The sequence below is a fragment of the Canis lupus genome, chromosome 7, assembly GCF_003254725.2.
Source record: "Canis lupus dingo isolate Sandy chromosome 7, ASM325472v2, whole genome shotgun sequence".
In the NCBI taxonomy this organism is placed as follows: Eukaryota; Metazoa; Chordata; class Mammalia; order Carnivora; family Canidae; genus Canis; species Canis lupus.
Genome location: NC_064249.1, coordinates 6,276,314 through 6,299,246, shown reverse-complemented (window position 1 = coordinate 6,299,246; position 22,933 = coordinate 6,276,314). Strand labels below are relative to the sequence as shown.

General features: G+C 40.3%; 1 protein-coding gene across 12 annotated transcripts in view; it reads right to left on the bottom strand.

The window, feature by feature from the left end:
• LOC112648318 (membrane cofactor protein-like) overlaps positions 1 to 21,325 on the bottom strand; it is a 43,823-nt gene extending 22,498 nt beyond the window's left edge. For 6 of the 12 annotated variants that reach the window (XM_025429773.3, XM_025429778.3, XM_025429775.3 and 3 more), the window contains exons 1-5: positions 21,076 to 21,325; positions 13,219 to 13,401; positions 12,753 to 12,855; positions 2,967 to 3,061; positions 1,371 to 1,568 (exon numbers count right to left, since the gene is read on the bottom strand). In XM_025429773.3, coding sequence (XP_025285558.1) covers positions 1,371 to 1,568; positions 2,967 to 3,061; positions 12,753 to 12,855; positions 13,219 to 13,401; positions 21,076 to 21,202 — 706 coding nt within the window. In that variant the 5' untranslated portion in view covers positions 21,203 to 21,325. The remainder of the gene's footprint in view (positions 1 to 1,370; positions 1,569 to 2,966; positions 3,062 to 12,752; positions 12,856 to 13,218; positions 13,402 to 21,075) is intronic. The other 6 variants (XR_007411773.1, XM_049112055.1, XM_049112057.1 and 3 more) reach the window with 3 other exon arrangements.
• Between the last annotated feature and the right edge of the window lie 1,608 nt (positions 21,326 to 22,933).

Below are 22,933 nucleotides of genomic sequence, written 5' to 3'. Positions count from 1 at the left end.
TTTTCATTATTGATACTACCAATTCGTATCTTCTTTTTTCTTGTCAGCCTGGCTAAAGAGGTTTATTCATTTTATTGACCTTCTCCAAGAGCCACAGGTTGGTTTTACTGATTCTCTCCATTTTTTTTTTCCTTTTAGTTTTGTTCATTTCCTCCTTTATTGTTTCTTTCTGTTCCTGGGTTTTGAGCTTAATTTCTTCTTTTCTAGTCTCTTCAGGTGGAAGCTTGAATCATGGGTTTGAGACTTTCTCTTTTTCTAATATAAATATTTCAGGCCATAAATATCTTTCTAAGCAATGCTTTTGCTGTATCCCACAGAGTGATATTTTGATATGTTGTGTTCTTCATTTTTTTTTCAATTCAAAACACTTTCTAATTTTCCTTGTGACCTCCCCTTTTACTCTTGGATTGGTAAGAAGTATCTTGCATAATTTTCAAATACTTGGGGCTTTTATAGAAATTTTTTATTTCTACATTCACTCCATTGTGATCTGATATAATCTGCACGATTTCAACTAAAAAAATCTTTAACTATCATATTATGATATGATAGTTAAACTACCATAGAATATGGTATTAAAGGATGTTCTATGAGAACCTGAATAGAGCAAATATTTTGCTGTCATTCAGTGGTCCCTTTCTTCCAAAAGTCAATCCCTTCCATAGTCTCTCTGCTTTTGGTCACTCTCTACATCCTTACACATTATTTTAAATATGTTTTATCCAGAGTTTATCATTCTTATTTGTGAGAGTGTTAGTCTTTTACAATTTGCTCTACCATTTCCTGTAGCCAGAACTCTCAGATTTCTTGATAAATAGAAATAGATAACAAGATAACAATAGAAACAAGATAAAACTTACTTTTAAGCCAGTTTATGCTGAGCTTTTTGATGTTTCCAGGAAAAAAAATTCCTACCTCATGCATACATACAGGAGTATTTCACAATGTATTAATTAGAATGCCAAAAACATGTATGGTAAAGGCTGGGGAGTTCTATAAATAGAACTACTTTTGAGTCACTTTGACCAACATTAAATTATATCAGGGGAGCCTTAGTGGCTCCATTGGTTAAGCGTCCAAGTCGATTTCAGCTCAAGTTGTGATCCCATGCATAGTGAGACAGAGTTCTGCACTGGGCTCCCCACTCAGTGAGGAGTCTACTGGAGATTCTCTGTCTCTCTCTCTCCTTCTGCCCCTCCCCACCCTGCTCTCCGCCACCCCCCCCCCCAAATAAACCTTTAGAAAATTAAATTAGAAACCAGTTTAATGGGAGCAGCAAGCACAGGTGGCTGTTTTGTTTACTTGGTAAGTATTTACCAAATATTTCCAAAATATTTACAAATGAAGAAGGAAAGAAATGGAAATATTACCTTTACACTCAGGAGGGTTACTACTCCATTCACCATCGCCAGAACAAATAAGCTTATTGTCTCCAATAAGTGAATATTCATCTGTTCCTTGTGACTTTTCACAGCTGTAAGTTACCACTTCATTATATTCAAATTCATCCTTGTGGCTATCAGAATATTTTCCATTTTCTATTTTTCCAGGTGGCTGACACAGTATCTCTTAAAAAGTAAGAATAAAAAAGGACATGAAAGGCAGAAGGAAAGGAAATGATTATGATACCTTCAATAAATTCATTAAGGCATGAATTCAAGCTAGCTATAAATCCACTATCCATTTAGAAGAAAGTTTCTGTGAGAAAATGTATTATTCCAAATTCAAACCAGTAATGTAAACATGAAATTTTAGAAGAAAACTTTTTTTTTTGTTTTTTTTGTTTGTTTGTTTTTTTTAAGAAAACCCGTTTTCTTAAATACTTATATAAGATCTCTATATAAAATGCCTAAGTTTATCTGGAAGGCCATTTAAGTTCTCATTATAAGAGATGCTGACAATTTATAAACAAAATCTTTTTAAAAAGAGAGAGGTGTTGACACTTTAATGAGAAAATATACTTGTGATTAAAAATAAAACTCAGTGCTAGTTGAGAAATGCTTTATAATTTTATAAGTCACTTGACACTTGAACAACGTAGGGGTTAGGAGAACTGATCTCTTCATAGTTGAAGTTCCTCATATTTCTTTTGACTCCTCCAAAATTTAAGTGCTAATAGCCTACTATTGACCAGAAGCCTTACTGAAAACAAAGAGTTAACACATATTTTATATATGTATTATATACTATATTCTTACAATAAAATAAGCTAGAGAAAAGGAAGTGTTATTAAGGAAAACATTAAGAAAATACATTTATAGTGCTGTACAGTTAAAAAAAACACAAATAAGTGGACCTGCATAGTTAAAATTTGTGTTAGGGGTCAACTGTATATTCATTCACTAAATTAGTAGTTCCCAGTATCAAGATATTACTGTCTCTTTTTACTTTAATCCTTATGTGTCTACAGTGAAATTATCCAGATACTACAAACTGAGTGATAGCACAACAGACTGAACTCAGACATCTTCCTTTAAGCCAGATTTTGAAGAGATTTGCAAATTATAAAGCAATGCCACTATTCTTTCCTTTGGAAAATTCTGCTTTTTTAATAAAAAATATGTGGCAATATTAATATGCATTGAGCTTACAGTTCTTAAAAGTGAATTAATAATTATTTTAGGGCACCTTGGGTGGCTCAGCGGTTTAAGCACCTGCCTTCTGCCCAGGTGTGATCCTGGAGTCCCAGGATCGAGTCCCACGTCAGACTCCCTGCATGGAGCCTGCTCCTCCCTCTGCCTGTGTCTCTGCCTCTCTCTATCTCTGTGTCTACCATGAATAAATAAATAAAATCTTTTTTTTTTTAGTTATTTTAAAAACTTCTAATTCCATTATAATGAGTACCAGTAGACATAGCCCACATAAAGAAAAGCTCTCTGTATTTTCTAATTTTAAAGCATAAAAGGATCCCAACAACAAAATTTTAAGAACTAGTGTTCTAGATTCTAACAAAAGAATATACTTACTTGTACACAGTGGGGGATCATCACTCCAAACCACTCTATTACTGTCAGTACTAGAAATTTCACAGTATAGATTTTTTTGTCCAACTAACCGAAAACTAAATGAGAAAAGAAAAAGTTATTGGATTCGTTAGCAGTTAACAAGATGTATATAATAATGAATGCAAATTTTACATGGTTGTTTCTCTGTGCTACAGTAGTTTGTGGCAGAAATTCTTTGAAGGGCATATAATGAGAATGCTAGCAGTATCTGTAATTTAACCAAAACAGAGTTTCTGCATTTAAATAAACACTGACCTAGAACTAAGACATCTAAATAAATCTGTCCTGTCAGTCTGGTCACTTTGCTATTTCCAGGATTCACCTTATACATTTACTTCTATGCCTATGCTCCTGTCATTCTTCTCCGTAAGGACAACAACCAAGTAGAGAGATTAGGCCCTAGAGTTTACCTGCCTGAATCTGAGTCCCAGATCCATTACTCGCTTTCTATTTGAGCTCAGGCAAGTCCCTTACTTTTTCTCTCGCTCAGCTTTCTCATCTATGCAAAGAGGATGACAGTTTATACCTCAATGGGCTGTTTTGAGGATTCGATGAGATTGCATCTGGCATATACTGAGTGCTAGGTGAGTTTTAGTTCTTACTGATGATCTTTGGAGTATCTTTCTAGGAGTAGCTCAAGAATATGCCTATTCATTATCTTCCCTGATGATTTAAATTCACAGTACTCTCTTCTCCTTCTGAGCTCTCATTGTAATGATCATGAATCACTTTATTTGGCATTTCTCATTTACTATTTTCCTTTGACAATTCTCTGTACATATTTTGTTTCTCGATATGGCAACAACTTCTCTGAGGAGAGAATATGTCTTAGATGTTTGATATTCCCTCAAAGTGCCTAGCATGCTCTATTAACTACATGTATACCTTGCTTTATTGCATTTTACTTTATTGCATTTTGCACATACTGTATTTTTTTTTTTTTACAAATTGAAGGTCTGTGGCAATTCTGCATCGTGCAAGTCTATCAGAGCTATTTTTGCAACAACATTTGCTGACTTCCTGTCTCTATGTCAACAAACTATTTTTAAACTAAGTTATGTACATTGTATTTTTTTAGAGAGAATGTTATTACACATTTAATAGACTACAGTATGGTATAAACATTAACTTTTCTAAGGACTGGGAAATCAAAAAATTATTTTCACTCACTTTTTTGCAATATTCTTTTATTGAAGTGGTCTGGAACCAAACCCCTAATCTCTGAGGTATGCCTGTACAGACAACATGCTCTAATATTTCTACTTCATCAAGTTAAAAAATAGACAATGAAATTACCTGTACACATTTCCAGTTGACATTTCCCCCAAGGCTCACTCATTATTTCTCTATTATTATGTATTAGGAGATGATTCTGGGACAATAGGAAGGTAGTAAACACCAGGAATCTATCTCCCCATCTAACAATAGTTGTACTCTAAGAATCTATGCAATGTAACTATTTTGGAACTCTGAACTCTGATGATGGCTGACAACTTCCAAGGAAAGACTTGGACAGGTAAATTGCATTGATTTCAGTCAATATCATCTTCACGCAGTGTCAGGTATGCATCTCCCACTCCCAGAAGGCAGGTGTGTATGTGTTCCCGAAGCAGCTTAGAAGCAGTTTGGGTGAGCCGGAGGGAGGGGCAAAAAGAACCCTGTCCTCCAAATATTGGGAATCTGTGCTTTTATCACTGAATTCTACTTCTGATCACAGAGAAGCAGCCAACGAGGTGGGCAGCCACTCTTGTCATATCTACCCCTAACTCTCATAAGCCTCTTTTTAACAGTCTGAAGTGACTTCCAGAGGATTCAACTTCCAATATCCTCTGCTCTCCACATCATTTTTCACCTTTTCCCTCTCAGGAGCCAGACAGTGAAGACTAAAACACTGAAGAACAACTGCATATGTGGGGGAAATTAAAAGTGAGTGTGCATGACCAGGGAAAGGCCCGAGACAACTGAAAAGACCTTCAGTTTACGTGTCAGGCTGATCCTTGGCCCAGACATGTGCTACAACAATAATATAAAAGAGCAAGTCGGGATCCCTGGGTGGCGCAGCGGTTTGGCGCCTGCCTTTGGCCCAGGGCGCGATCCTGGAGACCCGGGATCGAATCCCACATCGGGCTCCCGGTGCATGGAGCCTGCTTCTTCCTCTGCCTATGTCTCTGCCTCTCTCTCTCTCTCTCTCTCTCTGTGACTATCATAAATAAATTTTAAAAAAATTAAAAAAAAATAAAATAAAATAAAAGAGCAAGTCCTAGGGAAAGGGTAGAATCGGATTTCCAGAATTACATTAGTAGATTCAAATGTATAGTTCAACAAAAATTACAAGGCATAAAAAAAAGAGGTAAGTTTGGTCCATTCAAAGGAAAATGTAAATTAACAGAAATTGCCCCTAAAAGTCCTAGTAGCGGAACTACTAGACAAAGACTTTAAAATAACTGCCTTAAAGATGCTCAAAGAACTAAAGAAATGTAGAAAGTCAAGAAAACAATGTGAGAACAAAATAGAAACATCTATTAGGTGACAAAAAAACCTAAAATGAAACTTAAGTGAAATTCTGGAGTTGAAAAGTTCAATAATTGCAATGAAAAATTCATTAGAGGAATTAAATACAGATTTGAGGATGCAGGAAAAAGAACTGGCAAACTTGAAGAGAGGGCAATGGAAATTATTGAGCAGAAAGAGAAAAGACTGAAGAAAAGTAAATAGCAAAAGGGACTGCTGGGACACCAATTAGCAGACCAAGATATATACTGTAAGACTCTCAGAAGAAGATAGAAAGGGCACAGACAATATTTAAAGAAATGATTGCTGGAAACTTTCCAAATTTGACGAAAAATGTGATTATAAATATCTAAAATGCTCAACAAACTCCAAGTCAGATGAACTCAAAGAGACCCATAGTAAGACACATAATAATCAAACCTTCAAAAGACAAAGAGAGAATCTTGAAAGCTAGAAGAAAGAAGTGAATCATCACCTAAAAGGGACCCTAAATAAGATTAGCAGATTTCACATCTGGAATGTGGAGCCCATAAGACAGCGGGCTAACCGAATGTTCAAAGTATTAAAAGAAAAAAAAATCTGGCAACCAAAATTCCTTTACCCAGCAATACTGAGTCAGCTTTCAGCTCATGGTTGCCTTATACTGTGAATGGTGGCACAGTCAGCATGACGCTCTCCAAGCAGGGACCTAAACAAATGGCAGGAGTCCACAGGGTTTAGAGCCCTGAAATGGGGTCGCACTCCTGAAATAAAAATGCTGGTCACAGGCTGGGTGAGCATGGAGAGGTCGGAGACCACGGAAAAAGGAGGAATTGACTGCTTTTCCCTGAAGGTGTCCTGAGGAGTGGGCCCTCCAGCTAGGGGCTGGAGATAGGGAGGCTAACATTTTCATTCTCATCCTCTAACACGATATGGAAAGCCTTCCAGAAACAAAGCCATACAGAGCAATCTGGAATAGATTACTTAGCCTGGATCCCTGGCAAGGGTGGTACAATTCTGCCTTAGAGAAAGAAATATGAGAATCAATGCAACAGGCCCCTCCCCTAGAAGATCAGCAAGCACATCCAGCCAAGACAAAATTTACCCATCACTGAGAACTGTAAAACTCCAGTGCTAGGGGAAAATAGGACATAGAATTCAGTCTTTTCCCCAAGATTCTTTAGTCTTTCAATTTTAATTCTTTTCTCTTTCCTCTTACAATAAATTTCTTATTTTATGAACTCTTTTTTTTTTACAGGATCTTCTTTAATTTTCATCCAAAATACACCTAGAATCTAGTGTATGCCTCTGTTCTCTTCATCTTTCTGATTATATTCTTTTTTCCACTTTTTTGTTGTTTTTTTTGTTGCTGTTGTTTTCTTTTGTTAAAGTTTTTAAAAATTTTCATCTTTATAATTACTGTATATATGCAAGTTTTTCTTTTCTTTCTTCACAATTTTGAGATGTAGTTTCTCCTAAAAAAACCAACCAAAATACCCTCAGGATATAGTATATTACTCTGTTTTGTTCACCTATCTGTTTATATATTTTTTTCTGCTTGTCTTTTAATTTTCATTTTTACAGTTACATTCTATCCTTTTATTGTATTTAACTTTACTTTTGTACATATATAAGTTTTTCTTTCTTTAAAATTTGGGGATATGTTTTTCTAACAAATGGACCAAAATGGAATGCCTGGGTGGCTCAGTGGTTGAGCATCTGCCTTCGGTCCAGGGCATGATCCCTGAGTTCCAGGATCGAGTCCCACATCGGGCTCCCTGCAGGGAGCCTGCTTCTCCCTCTGCCTATGTCTCTGCCTCTCTCTCTCTCATGAATAAATAAAATCTTTTAAAAACAAACAAACAAAAAACAAAAAAAACAAATGGACCAAAATACAGGATCCACTGTATTGCTCTATTCTCCCCAACCTTCTTTTTTCTTAAAAAAATATTTATTTATTTATTTATTTATTTATTTATTTATTGGTTTCAAAGCTCTTCTGATTTGTTTAGTGTGTATTTCTCTGGGGCTGTTGTTGCCATTTTAGTATTTTGTTCTCTCACTCATTTATTCATCCATGCACAGAATGACAAGATGGAAAAACTTACCTCAAAAAAGAGAACAAGAGGCAGTACTGACTACCAGGGACCTAATCAGTATGGACATATATAAGATGTCAGAACTAGAGTTCAGAATAATGATTATAAAGATACTAGTTGGGCTTGAAAAAAGCAGAGAAGACATTAGAGAGTCAAAATCAAAAAGCCTATTAATGAGATGCGATAAAAAATAGAGGCTCTAGCTGCTAAGATAAATAAGGCAGAAGAGAGAATTAGTGATATAGAAGACAAAATGATGGAGACTACTGTAGTTGAGAAAGAGAAAAACAACTACTGGATCACGAGGGGAGAATCTGAGAGATAAATGATAACATAAAGCAAAACAATATTAGAATAATTTGGACCCCAGAAGAGTAAAGAGAAAGAGGGGCAGAAGGTATATTAGAGTTAATTATAGTGGAGAGCTTCCCTAATCTGAGGAAGAAAGCAGACATCCAAGTTCAGCAGGCACAGAGAACCCCTTAAAAATCAATAAAAATAGGTCAACACCCCAAAAATAATAGTGAAACTTGCAAATGTCAGAGACAAAGAAAATCCTGAAAGCAACTCAGAATAAGAGGTCCGTAAACTACAAAGGTAGAAACATTAGACTGGCAGAAGATCTACTGACAGAGACCTGGCAGGCCTGAAAGGACTGGCATGATATATTCAGGGTGCAAAGTGAAAAATATGCAGCCAAGAATACTGTATCCAGCTAGGATGTCATTCAAAATAGGAGAGATAAAAAGCTCCCAGGACAAACAGTAACTAAAAGAATTCCTGATCACCAAACCAGTCCTGCAAGAAATATGAAAAGAAATCTTTTAAGCAGAGAGCCCTAAAATCACAAAAACCAGAAAGAAACAAACACAATACAGAAAGAGTGACTTTATAGGTAATACAAAGCACCAAATTCATATCTTTCAATAATTACACTGAATGTAAATGGATTAAATATCCCAATCAAAAGACACAGGGTATCAGATTGGATAAAAAAGGAAGACCCATCAATATGCTGTCTGCAAGAGACTCTATTAGACCCAAAGACACCTCCAGATTGAAAGTGAGGAGGTGGGAAATCTATTTATCATGATAATGGACATCAAAAGAAAGCTGGAGTGGCAGTCTTTATATCAGACACATTAGATTTTAAACCAGACTATAATAAGATGAGGAAGGACATTATATCATAATCAAAGGATCTATCTAACAAGAAGATCTAACAATTATAAATATTTATGCCCCTAACATGGGAGCAACCAATTAATAATGAAACTAAAGAAATACATTAATAATAATACAACAATAGTAGGGAACTTTAACACCCAACTCATTGTTATGGACAGATCATCTAAGCAGATTAATAAGGAAACAAGGGCTTTGAATGACACACTGGACCAGATAGACTTCACAGATATATTCAGAGCTGGGTCACAAATCAGGTCTCAACTGGTACCAAAAGACTGGGATCATTCACTGCATATTTTCAGACCACAATACTTTGAAACAAACTCAGTCAAAAGGTGAAATTTGGAAATAACTCAAATACATGGAGGATAAAGGGTCAACCAGGAAATTAAAAAAGAATCTTTAAAATTCATGGAAACAAATGAAAATGAGAATCCAACTCTTCAAAACCTTTGGGATGTAGCAAAGGCATCCCCTTCACTATATACTAATAGGGATGTATATAGCAAATACAAGCCTTTCTCAAGAAACAAGAAAGGTCTCAAATACATGACCTAAATGAGCTGGAGAAAGAATAGTAAATAAAGCCTAAACCCAGCAGGAGAAGAGAATTAATAATTAGAGCAGAAATCAATGAAGGAGAAACCAAAAGAACAGTAGAACATATCAATGAAACTAAGAGCTGGATCTCTGAAAGAATCCATAAGATCAATAAACCCCTGGGCAGACTTATCAAAAAGAAAAGAAAAAGGACTCAAATAAATAAAATCATGAATGAATGAGGAGAGATCACAACCAACACCAAAGAAATACAAACAATTCTAATAACATACTATCAGCAATTATATGCCAACAAATTAGGCAATCTGGAAGAAATGGATGCATTCTTAGAAACGTATAAACTACCAAACTGAAACAGGAAGAAATAGAAAACCTGAATAGACCCATAATCAGCAAAGAAATTGAAGCAATAATCAAAAATCTCCCAAAAACAAGAGTCCAGGGCCAGATGGCTTCCCAGGGGAATTCTACCAAACATTTAAAGAAGAATTAATACTTATTCTTCTGAAGTCGTTTAAAAAAATAGAAATGGAAAGAAAACTTCCAAACTCTTTCTATGAGGCCAGCATTACACCTTGATCCCAAAACCAAAGACTCCACCAAAAAAGAGGATTAATGACCAATATCCCTGATGAAAATGGATGCCATAATTCTCACCGAGACCCCAACCAACAGGATCCAGCAGTACCTTAAATGGAGTATTCACCACAACCAAGTGGCATTTATTCCTGGGCTACAAGGGTGGTTCAACATCCACCAATCAATGTGATACACTACATAAATAAAAGAAAGGACAAGAACCATAGGATCCTCTCAAAATATGCAGAAAAAGCATTCAGCAAAGTACAGCATCCTTTCTTGATTAAAGCTCTTCAAAGTGTAGGGATAGAGGGAACATACCTCAATATCATAAAAGCCATCTATGAAAAGCCCACAAGAAATTATCATTCTCAATGGGGAAAAAAAGAACTTTTCCTCTAAGGTCAGGAACATGGCAAAAGTGTCCACTATCACCACTGTTGTTCAATACAGTGCTAGAAGTCCTAGCCTCAGCAATCAGACAACCAAAAGAAATAAAAGACGTGTGATTGGCAAAAAAGTCAAACTCTTACTCTTCACAGATGACATGATGCTCTATGTGGAAAACACAAGAATCTTCTCTGGCCACAACGGGATGAAGTTAGAAACCTATATTAAAAGGAAAACCAGCCAAAAAATAAAAAATAAAAAAATAAAAGGAAAACCAGAAAATTCACAAAATTGTGAAAATTAAACCACATGCTTTTAAACAAGCAGTGGATCAAATAAGAAATCAAAAGGGAAATCAGGAAATGCTTTTAAGTGAATGAAAATGAAAACACAGCATACCAAAACTTATGGGATACAGTAGAGCAATGCCAAGGGGAGATTTAGGACCATAAAGGCTTACCTTAAAAAATGAGAGATCTGAAATCAACAACCAAACACTACAACTAAAGGTATTAGAAAAAGAAAAACTAAACCCAAAGCTAGCAGAAGGAGGTAAGTATTAACGATTAGAGAGCAGATAAATAAAATAGAGGGGAAAAACAATACAGAAAATCAATGAAACCAAAAGTTGTTTCTTTGTAAAGATCAACCAAATTCACAAACCTTTCGTTAGATGGACTAAGAAAGAGAGAAGACTCAATTTATTGAAAAAAAAATTAAGTGGAAACATTACTATCAACTCTACAGAAATACAAAATATAATACAGTACTATGAATAATTTTATACCAGCAGGTTTGATAACAGATAAAATGGACAAATTCCTGGAAAGACAAACCTACCAAAACTAAACCATGAAGAAACAGAAAATATGAAGAGACATAACCAGTAAGGAGACTGGATCAGTAATCAAAATTCTCTCAATAAAAGCTCTAGACCTGATGTTTTCACAGGTGAATTCTACCAAACATTTAAAGAAGAAGTGATACCTATCCTCCTCAAATTTCTCCAAAAAATTCAAGAGGGAAGTCTCAAATTCATTATGTGATCAGCATTAACATGATACCAAAGCCAGACAAAGACACTACATGGAAATAAAATGATCACTGTTATATGCCCCATCAGCAGAAAGGACAAAAACTACATCATCATCTCAACTGATGCAGAAAAAGCATTTGAGAAAGTTCAACACTCTTTTATGATAAATATACTGGATGAACTAGGAAGACAAGAAAACTATCTTAGGATAATAAAGACCACTCATGAAAAACCCACACTAAATATCATATTCAATGGTGAAAAGCTGAAAGCTTTTCCTCTAAGATGAGGAACAAGTCAAGGATGCCTGCTGTTACCACTTCTATTCAACACAGTACTGGAAATTCTAGCCATAGCAGTTAGGCAAGAAAAAGAAATAAAAGACATTCAAAACATCCAAACAGGAAAGTAAGAAGTAAAATAATCAGTTTGCAGATGATGTGATCTTATCTGTAGAAAACCCCACAGATTCCACCAGAACAAATAAAAGGGTTAGTAGCACTAATAAATGAATTCAGTAAAGTAGCAGTCAATATAAAAAGTCAATTAAAAAAAAATCAGATGTAGGGCCCCTGGGTGGCTCAATTGGTTGAGCTTCTGATTCTTGATAATGGACTCAGGTCATGATCGCCGGGTTGTGAGATTAAGCCCTGCTTCAGGCTCTGCACCAAGCATACAGCCTGCTTAAGATCCTCTCTCCCTCTCTTGCTGTCGCCCACCCCCCATCCGCTACTCATATGTGCTCTCTCAAAAAAAAAAAAAAAAAAAAAACCCAAAACAAAAAAAGTCCTATACATTTCCATATTGTATTCCATTTACCCTTTAGGCGAACATTCTTCATAAATGCCCGGTGTCCCCAATATATATTATTAAGAGTCCTATGGAACAAAGGTTGTAATTCTTAAGCGCTCAGTATCTCTTTTTGAGATACTTAAACCTTTGTAGCAGTCACAAAAATCCAACTAACGAATCCTGATCAATATAATGGTCCAGGCTAACTAGGTGAATTTTGGCATGGTAACACCTTAGCATTATCTCAATATAAGAATATCTTCAGTTGGTAATTTGATCTCCCATTTCTATAAGCCCAACTTCAACTTTGAGAGTTGGTCATTTTAAATAGGGTGCATCTTGTTGGCAAAATGAAGTCATCATTGTTAATGCTTACGGTATGTTTATAGTAAATATTATAGAATTTTGCTTTTCTTCAATTTAAATTTCTTTCTACTAATTACACACCTTCTCAGTTTAAATAAAAAGCCTGAGACTTGTTAGGCTCCAAGTACTCCTTCTCATATAAAAGGACAATGAAATCAACTTTATGGGAATGCTTAAGAAGAGAAGCATAACAAAAATGGAATTGGCAATTATTTATCTTATTTATTACATTAAGGAACAACTTACCCCTCATTACAGGAATATTGAATCTTTGAACCAAAGAGCAGAGATTCATCTACGAGGACTACCTGGCCATTGCTGGGTTCTCCTGGATGTAGACATGATTTTTCTAAAAGAAAATTTTTAAATTCATTGTTTCATAGCAATTTCAAAGCATCTAAAAATGTCTAAATGTTTAAATTAGCATATTTCATAGTAATTTCAAAACATTTAAATTAAAATCAAAATTCTACATTGCTCATCTGAATTCATGAGAGTATTATTTTATTTCTTTGACTATTATAAGGCCAAACTTAAGATTCAAATTCAACCAGGTAACCAGCTTCCAAGAGAGATTTTTCAAAGTCTGAAAAACTACACTGCTATCTAAAATGTACATTCACATGAGAAAACAATCACTGTATTAGTGCAATATGCAGCCTAAAATGTGTGAAATCTCTAGAACAATAAAAAAAAAGTTTTGTACACTTACTTGTACAACCCTCCTTGAGAGGGGTCCATGTATTATCAGGCTGACAAACAGAAGACATGGGAAGGAGAGGCCTAATAGGCCTGTATCCTAGATTACAGGTAAAGAATATCGTGTCCCCAGGGTCAAAGTTCATTTTGCTAACATTTGGCTTCATAGAGATGTATGCTGGACGATCACAGGCATCTAGGGATAAGAGAATGAGAACATGAAAATGAAGGATCTTATCTCTTTCACCAACCAGGCACTATGGTCTCCCAGCAGATTGGTAATACAGAAAAAGTGGAAAAATTCTTGGTGAGATTTTAAATGATTCTTCCATGTTTTTACTCAAGTTGAGATAGTATTTGAAGATATGGCTTGCTTATTTTCAGTAACATCTTACTAGGTTTTAATTTGTTAGGGAATAAGATGGAATTTTCTTTCAACAATAAAGTGAAGAAATAAAATCATTGGTTTAGGTTTTCCCCACTTTTTTCTCAGTTCATTTCAAAACTCACCTTTCCTCTAAGAAGCCTTCTGTAGTGGGATGCCTGGGTAGCTCAGTGGTTGAGCATCTCCCTTTGGCTCAGGGCAAGATCCTGCGGTCCCAGGATCGAGCCCTGCACTGGGCTCCCTGCACGGAGCCTGCTTCTCCCTCTGCCTCTGCCTCTGCCATTCTCTCTGTGTTTCTCATGAATAAATAAATAAAATCTATTTTTAAAAAAAAAAAAAAAAAGAAGCCTTCTGTAGTACACAGCACTCTGCCCTGATTCCTCTTCCATAGCCTAAGACAAACTAATGATAACTTGTCACTTCAGGCTCAGTCTCCTCACAGAAGGCAAGTTCCTAGAGGCCAGAGATCACAGATCTTCTTTTTCTACTGCACTCTGTTCTCAGTGGGTGCTTCAGAAATGCTAGAGTAACAAGGGATTATTACATAAGAATTATGTAGTTCAGAGATCAAGATAAGTAGGCATTGAAGTCTCTCATATAAGACTTCATTTTGTGTTTCATATGAGTGACTGAGCTTCTCACAAGTGAACAGACAACATTTAAATATCAAAGTTTACTACTCTGAACAGCCTTACAGGAAAAAAAAAGCTTCCTTTTTGGGGCATTATTTTAAATATAATGTCATCTTCCTCTGCTGATCAAAGGATCCTTCATTCCTTCAACTAGAAATGCGATATAACCCCGTTCTAGATACAAATGAGTTACAACATTAGAAATCATGGAACCACCAAGAAAGAAATCAAGTAACAGCATGCCCCTGATTAAAAAATATAAGTATTCCTTGTTTTATGCATTCAATTTCAGTAACTACCTTGAAAGCAGATAAAGAAGATAGAATTCCAAATACAACTTTCATATATAGTGATTTGTATGGAAAAAGAAATGTCAGTTGGATGATTTATTCGTTCAACTAATTTGAAGTATTTCTTCTTCCTCACATGTGCAGTTATAAGACATGATTTCAAAAATGTGCAGAATTTACAACTGGGTTTGCAAGCTTTATATGCTTTAATAATTGAGTGCAACATCACATTTTTACAATAAAACTGCTTTCTTGCTCAGAACACTCAATGTTTTTTTTTATCCTCTGGCTACCCTTTCTTCTCTGGCCAGTTGCAGAGATGTTCGTCTCTGGGTTGCTGCTGCAATGTTCGTCATGGGTTGCTGTAGGAACTCTTGTTACTTCATTCTGCACATCCCTCTGGGTGACTGTGTATACTCCCTTGACCTCATTACAACTAAGAAGAGCTGCCTTCCAAATCCTGGTCTCCATCCTTGATCACTCCCCTGGGTGCCGACTGTATATTACCAATTGTCTCACCACATGCTCTACTTGAAATGTCATGCTATCTCAAATAATGTCTTGAAGCCAAAGTGTGGTCTCTTGATTCTTTACACTCATACACGTCCCACAGGTAAGACAGATGGGTTCTTAAATTTTTAATTCCTGAATAATTAACACACAGTGTTATATTAGTTTTCAGGTGTACAGTATAGTGATTCAACAATTCTATATATTACTCAATGATCATCAAAATAAATATACTCTTAATCCTTCACCTATTTCACCCACTTCCTCACCCGTCTGTTCTTTATATTTAAAAGTCTGTTTTTTAGTTTATGTCTTTTTATCTTTGTTCATTGGTTTTGTTCCTTTGATTCCACACATAGGGGTGCCTGCGTGGCTCAGTTGGTTAAGTGTCTGACTCTTGATTTCGGCTCAGGTCATGTAAATCATGATGGGTCTTGGGACTGAGCCTCACATCAGGCTCTGTGCTGAGCATGGAGTCTGCTTGAGATTCTCAATCCCTCTCCCTCTGCCACTCCCCACCACTCATGCTTTCTCTCTAAGAAACAGCAACACAAACAAAATTCCATATGTGCCTGATATCATATGGCATTTATCACTTACTGACTTATACTTAGCATTATACCCTCTAGATCCATCCACATTGCTACAAATAGCAAGATTCCATTCTTTTTTATGGCTAAATTATACTCCATTGTATATATACACCACACCTTCTTATACATTCATATATCGAAAGACCCTTGGATTGCTTCTATATTTTTGGTATTATAGATAATGCTGCAATAAACATAAGGGTGCATATGTCTTATCAAATCAGTGTTTTCACATATTTAGGGTAAATACCAGTAGTGGTATTACTGGATTATATGGTAATTCTACTTTTAAATTTCTAGGGAACCTCCATTTGCTTTCTACAGTGACTGTACCAGCTTGAACTCCCACCAATAGTGGACAAGGAGGCCTTTTTACCCACTTCCCTATGCTTTTGATATTGCCATTCTGACAAGTGTGAGGTGATGTCTCATTGCTCTTTTGATTTGCACTTCTCTGATGATTACTGATATTGAACATCCTTTTTTGAGGCTCTTGGTCATTTGTCTTCTTTGGAGAAATGTCTGTTCATATCACCTGTCCATTTTATACCTAGATTATCTGGGATTTTTTTGGTGTTGAGTTGAAGACAGATGGTCTTCCTGCTTGATATCTGATCCACCGCTCTAATTCTACCTTTGCTTCAAGTTCACACCACTGTCATTTCTTCTCTAGAGTGCTATCAGCGTTTCTGAACAGGCCCCCTTACCTATCTCATCATCTTTCATTCATTTCATGTTTCACATTGATGCCAGAGTCACATTGATATGACAGTGACCAAAACTCTTCCAAGTCAGATACCTTACCATGACTTCCCTAATGCCCTCATGACAATGCCTAAGGGCTCCTTATCATGGCTAGCTGACTTGTAAAGCCTGTCCCCATCAGGGCTCTGCTCACTTTTGCATAATATTCTCAAGCCCTATTCGATTCCTTACAGTGTCCATTCAATTGCCTAAACTACATCAACACTCCAGATCTCCTTGTATCATTTAACTTCAGCTTTGACCAGAGATCCCACATTCCTCCCACCCCACTCATCTTTCAGTTTCAGTGACATGCCACTTCTTGTGGCTCTTGACATCTCTTATCAAAAAACTAGCTGACGTGTCCTCATGATGCTCCATTTACTTCTTCCACAGAATGCCTCAGAGCCTAAGTCATTATTGCTTGTACTCCCTCCGAGACTGTTACCTTCTGAGGACCACGTATGACATATCACTGCACGTGTAATGCCCAGCGCCACAGCTGAATAAGTGCAGTTAGCAGATCTTCTTAGACAAAAACTCAAATTCTTTTCTGCTCAGCCAATGTCTTCCAGAGAAATCACCAAATCATCATTTTTGTCTTTGTTGTTTTATGCCTCTCCTCAAACTTTTTCATTGGTTGAATGACAGCTCTTTCCCTTTATCAGAGTATTTGATTTCCCTCATGTCAAAATATTTATGTTTTCTTGTTTTATCATGGACCCAATATCCATTTCTGCTATTATTACAAACAGTATTTAACATTATCAAAAGAGAACTCCAAATAATGGGTTTTTTTTCCCCCAAGTACGGTAACCAAAGATTCTACATCTTCTTTCTTAAAACAACAGTGGTCATATTATAATTTTAGCAATAGCGAACCTTCAGCACTACCTGTGTACCATTATTTTAAGGGCAATTTAACTAACTTCATACTCATCCTATGAATAGGATACTATTTCCCCCTCTGTAAGATGAGCAAACTAAGGCACAGCAGCTTAAGTAATTTGTCCAAGACAACATCCCCAGCAACTAGGCAACACTGCTTCCCACCACACTCATCTGAAACCCTCCCGTGCTTCCACCAACACACTTAGCGATGTAGTCCTCAAGACATGGTCTTCTACTGAGTCTGGAAAAATTAAAGTAACCCTGGTTTCAATTCGCTATGTCTTAAGTCAAACAAAATGGCTCAAGGTGCCCTGAAAGAACAGATAATAACGTCATGTCTGAATTTTAATGATGGTGATTGTTCATTGCTGACTATCCTGTTGCTCTTCACAGTGTTTGGCTCTGTGATCTAGTCCTCGGGCTCTCTCTTGCCTCCCTTGTCCTCCTGCTGCCACACCGGGTAGCTCTGCAGTCATCGAATGCCCCAGCCATGTCATATGTCCAAGCCTCTGATCAATCAAACTGCTCCCTCTGCTCTGAACACCCTTCCTTCCTGCTCAGCTGTGGCTCCTGCTCAACCCCTGACTTCTTAACACTGAACCCAGTCAACTGCTCCTCTAGCAAGCATTTTCCACTTCCCCGGGAGGCAGTGCCCAGTCCCCTCCTCTTGGACTGTCTGCAGCATGGATCTTTCAGTCACTATCACAAGTTTTTGTGTTTAATAGTCCCCCTGGCTGACTCCATTCACACATGCAGCCCTAACACCAAGCACAGGATGTCCCTTGGAGGGGCTAGGCAAAACATCTGGTGATCAAAGGGCCACCGCAGTCAAACAGAACACCATGCTGAAGAATACACTGAGATGCATCTATTATTGAAAATAATCATCTTTAAGTTTCACGCACTGGAGAAAGATCTGGCCATGCAATTTCTTCTGTTGCCTATCTCCCAGTATTCTGGTAACCTAACAATTGGCCAGTTAAGGACTGATCTCTCTGCTTTATAATCTGCAGAGGAAGGAGACCAAGAAACTGCCCTGTAAGCAAACACTTAGGGATCTTGGCTTCTTCATTAGAGAGAAAGGAAAGACCTAAAGACACCACTCACAACAGGAGATGGTGGGTTTTGTCCACCGAGGCAGAGACTCCTTCTGGAAGAGTAGGACTGGTCCCGAACTGGACAAATGTTCCCTTCTGCGATCTCACGCAGCTGGCAACTGAGTGCCTTGGAGATGGCGAGCCTCCAGGCACAACACTGTCTGCTTACAAACCTGCTTCTGGGCGTGGGAGCTGCCTCAAAATGGACATGTGTACTCTATTTCCGTATTTCCCTGCCGACATAATGAGGCCTCATTTGGGCTTTCTCTAATTTCATACCTATCCTGATTTTACCTTTGAACCTGCAACTTCCTTTTCCGCATTCCTAAATATCTGTGACCTTCCAATTTTCACCCTATTCATTGTATTTCCTCTCCTCCAAACAATATTCATGGTCTCCTTCATTGTTAGCTCCATGGCTAACCTCAACTTGATCCTTTCTAAAAACTTTTTTTTCTTCTTGGTTTCTTTTTATTGCCACTGGCCCCTCCCCACACTAGTTCTCCCATGGAAATGAACTTTTGATGATCAGTAACAAGCAAGACGAGAGTACTGTGGGCACCACAGACTCTATACAAACAGTAGGAGACAGAGCCTCGGTGACATCAGCTGCCCCGCCTTAGCTTAGGCACCACAGAAAGGCCATCCTAACCCTGGGTCTTTACTTTTTCCCTGGAAGCAGGAGGAGTTTTTTCTAGTAGCTTGATTATATTAAATTACTATATTTCATTTCCTGGTACTGAATAATTATACAAGAGTGTTGACACTGGGCAAAATATTGCAACTCTGGTACCACAAGTGTGGCAAGACAGACAAGCTCTGCATTCAAGCGGGGAAACCAGAAAACAGTTTTGCAGCGGTGACTTCCAGTCAGAGAGGGATCTGGGCTGGAGTGTGTGTGTCTGAGATTGGGTGGTTAGAGATAGGGTGACATCTCAAGTAAGCTTGAAGGAGAAGGAGCCTTATATACAAAGGGCGGGAGGAAAATGTCCCATATCTGAGGGAAAAGCAAGTACAGAGGCCCCAGAGAGTAAGAGTTTTGCCTAGGTCAGTAAGAAAACATTTCCCTGCCTCCAGCCATTGTTACATGCTATTAGAGAATCAAACTCCTTTCCTCCAGAGCACTTTTCTTGGGTTACTTACGTATGTTTCGATTTGTCTGCCTCACCCAATAAATTCTAGCAACTATTTCTTGACTGCCACTGTGTGCTGGCACCGGGGTCCTAACAGTCAGCAAAACCGCTTCTGCTTATATTTGTGTGAGTGCAAGCCGACCAATGGTGATATTAGGATCCTGGAAATGGACAGTTTTGTTTTCACTCACCAGCGTATCCTCGGGACCAGCACAGAACCTGGTACACACAAGGCAAATAGGTGCTGAATGAATGCTACTGATGAAAAGAATGCAGCATACAAACTGTACATGTAATGGGGTCCTAGAAAGTACTTGGGCAGAGAAACACAGGTTCAGATAAAGACAGAAAGAAATATGCCAAAGTACTAAAAATGGTGGCCCCAAACGAACTGCTTCTGTGTTCCGGAACAAGCAGGTCATCTTTAGCTCATATGTATATAATATAAACACTAACTGTTATTCCACGACACAATAAAACAAATGTAATGGATGGGCTTTCAGTTTCAGTTCATGGGTATACAGGAAAACCAGACTGACATGACTTATCCTGTATTTCTTAGGTGACTCATTTGTCAGTAAGCTACCAATGCATTCAGAATTCCCCTTAAATATGACCCACCCTTATGAAAATAAGAAGACAATGGCAAAAAGCGATTAAGTAATGGAACTGGGCAATGTCTATTGCACGGAAACAGGAAGATGATTCTATGTCCAAAGGGGGAAAAAAAAAAAAGACCAAAAAAACGGAAAAGGAACAGCCTGCCGACCAACGCTAATATGATCTCGGACAAGAAGACTGCTGTTTTTAGGTACAAAAAGCAAAGTGTGGGCATGGGCAGCCCTGGTGCAGCCTGGGGTGTGATCCTGGGGACCTGGGATCGAGGCCCACGTCGGGCTCCCTGCATGGGGCCTGCTTCTCCCTTTCCCTGTGTCTCTGCCTCTCTCTCTCTCTCTCTCTCTCTCTCTCTCTGTGTGTGTGTGTGTCTCTCATGAGCAAATAAATAAAATCTTTAAAAAAAAAAAAAGCAAAGTGTGGCTTTCCCTCCCCCTCTGGGCCCCAGGGACCCACCGCGTGCTCCCACCCAGAGTCCCCTCTCGCCCCAGCCCCCACGCAAAGCAAGCGGTGAACTTCCTGACCCCACACCCACACCCAGGCTACTTCCCTGCAGCACACGCCCCGTAACACCCAGCCCGTCACAAACAGCAGCCCTCTCCCACGGCACCGCCCCGCCAGGGACAGAGAACAAACCGCTCGCAGGCACACCGCGGATCCTAGGAACAGCCCCAGGCACTGGGCACGGACACCCAGCCCACCGCAGGCCCTGGGTCCGCGCTGCCCAGCCCCCTCCCCGGCGCGTCGGCCTCGAAACCCGCAAGCAATCGCCGGCTCGCAGCTCCACCAGGTGACCCCGCTGGCCGCGCCCAGCACCCGCAGGGCTCACCGCCCTAAGCCCCGCGAGCCTTCGGCCCCGCACACCCGCCCCGGGCCGCGCCGGCTCCCGACCCACCAGGCCAAGCTCCCGGGGCCCGGGCCCAGGCCTGCCCCCCCGCTCCAGCTCGCCTCGGCGGCGCACGCCGGCTCCAGGCTCTTACCCACAACCCAGGAGTGTAGCAGGAGGAGCATTAGGAAGCCCCGGAGAGGCTGAGAGCAGCGCGGCGAACAGGAGGGGCTCAGGGGGCAGCAGGGACCGCGGGTGCGCGGTGCGCGGGACGCCGTCATCTTGCAGGTGCCCAGCGGGAGCCTACGAGCCGGCCGGGAGGACTCCTCGCCGGGACGGGAACTGCACGCCACTATCCACCCCCCAGATATCCCCCGGCAGGTGCGCAACGGCGGGGCGGGGCCGGGGCGGAGCTTGGGGGGGGCCTTCGCGGAAGGTGGGCGGGGCCTGGCGGGATCGGGGCGGAGCCTGGGCGGGGCGTGGGCGGAAGCGGCTCGCCTTCGCGGAAGGGGCGGGGCCCGCGGGCGGCCGGGGGCGGGGCCGGGCCGTGGGACCCAGAGGCCTCCGCGGCCGGCGCGCGCGTGCTGGCGTCGCGCCCCCGGGTCGCCGGGCCCCTGGGCCTCGTCCCGCGGCGACCCCGTGTGCGCGCCGAGCGGAGGCCCCCGGCGGCTTCGGGAGCTCGGCCAGCGCGCCGCCCGGGCTCGGGAAGGGCGGGAAGGGCCGCGGAGCGGGCGGGGCCGTCGCCGCCGTCGTCCGGGGCCGGGGCGGAAGGGCGCGCCGAGGGGAGAGCGCGGAGCCCAGGCAGCGGGGTCGTCGAGGCGGCGGAGGGCGGCCTCCTGCCCGCGGCAAGGGAGCGCTTCCCTGAGGAGAAGGTAAGGGCGGGGCGCCCGGGGGGGCGGGGCCCGGCGGTGGACGCCGCCTGCAGCCCGGGGCGTGACCCCGGGGACCCCGGAGACCCCGGAGACCCTGCGTCGGGCGCCCTCGGGGAGCCTGCGCCTCCCTCTGCCTGTGTCGCTGGCTCGCTCGCTCCCTCCCTCCCGCCCTCCTTCTCTGTGTCTCTCATGAATAAATAAATAAAATCCAAAAAAAAAAAAAGTTGCTCCGCAGGAGGGAGACCTTTTCTGGTGAAACAGCCTCTCAGTGGAAAATCAAGCGGGGAATGAAGAATGAGCCAGATCTGTTGGAGAGTTGCGGTTGGACCTGTGCGACTCCTAAGGGGGAAGAGTCACGTGGCCTGCATTGAAAGCGCGCCTGAGAGGAACAGACACGTTCCTGCCCTGAGCTGGCAAAGCAGGAACTACTGGGGGGAGGGGGGCTGACACCCTCACGCTTAGGCTTTAATATATGATTATATATATATATATATGTATATATTTTAAGATCTTATTTATTCATGAGAGACACAGAGAGAGAGAGGCAGAGACACAGGCAGAGGGAGAAGCAGCTCCCAGTGGGGAACCTGATGCGGGACTCCATCCCGGACCCCGGGGTCATGCCCTGGGCTGAAGGCAGATGCTCCACCGCTGAGCCACCGCGGCCCCAATCTTAGCCGCTTAATTTAACTTTTCTGTGTGGTAAGTTTTCCAATGGTCAGGACTTAAACCACCAGTTCCACTTGGAGTTTATCCCAAATAAGTCGTCAGAGCTGTGACCGAAGATAGATGATCTTGGGGAAAAAGAATTTCCTAAGTGTCTAGCAAAAGTATAAGGAATTGTTGATAGGTGCCTTTCCGGTTAGGAAGGTCTATGCAGGAAGCACTTAAAAAAAAAAATTCCATGTGAGAAACTGCAATATATATGTGTCCAGAAAAAAGGACTCCCAATAAGCATTTGCCTTTGGTATTCCCAGTGAGCTACTAGTTGAAAATACTCCAGACTTAACTAATATCCATTGGAATTATGCGTTTTTCATTTTCCTTGTTTTTCCTTGTACTTTTCAGTTTTCTTTACTGACCCTGTGTCACAGGAATCAGATGAAGAAAAACATTTTTCAGTCCAACCTATATATCAAC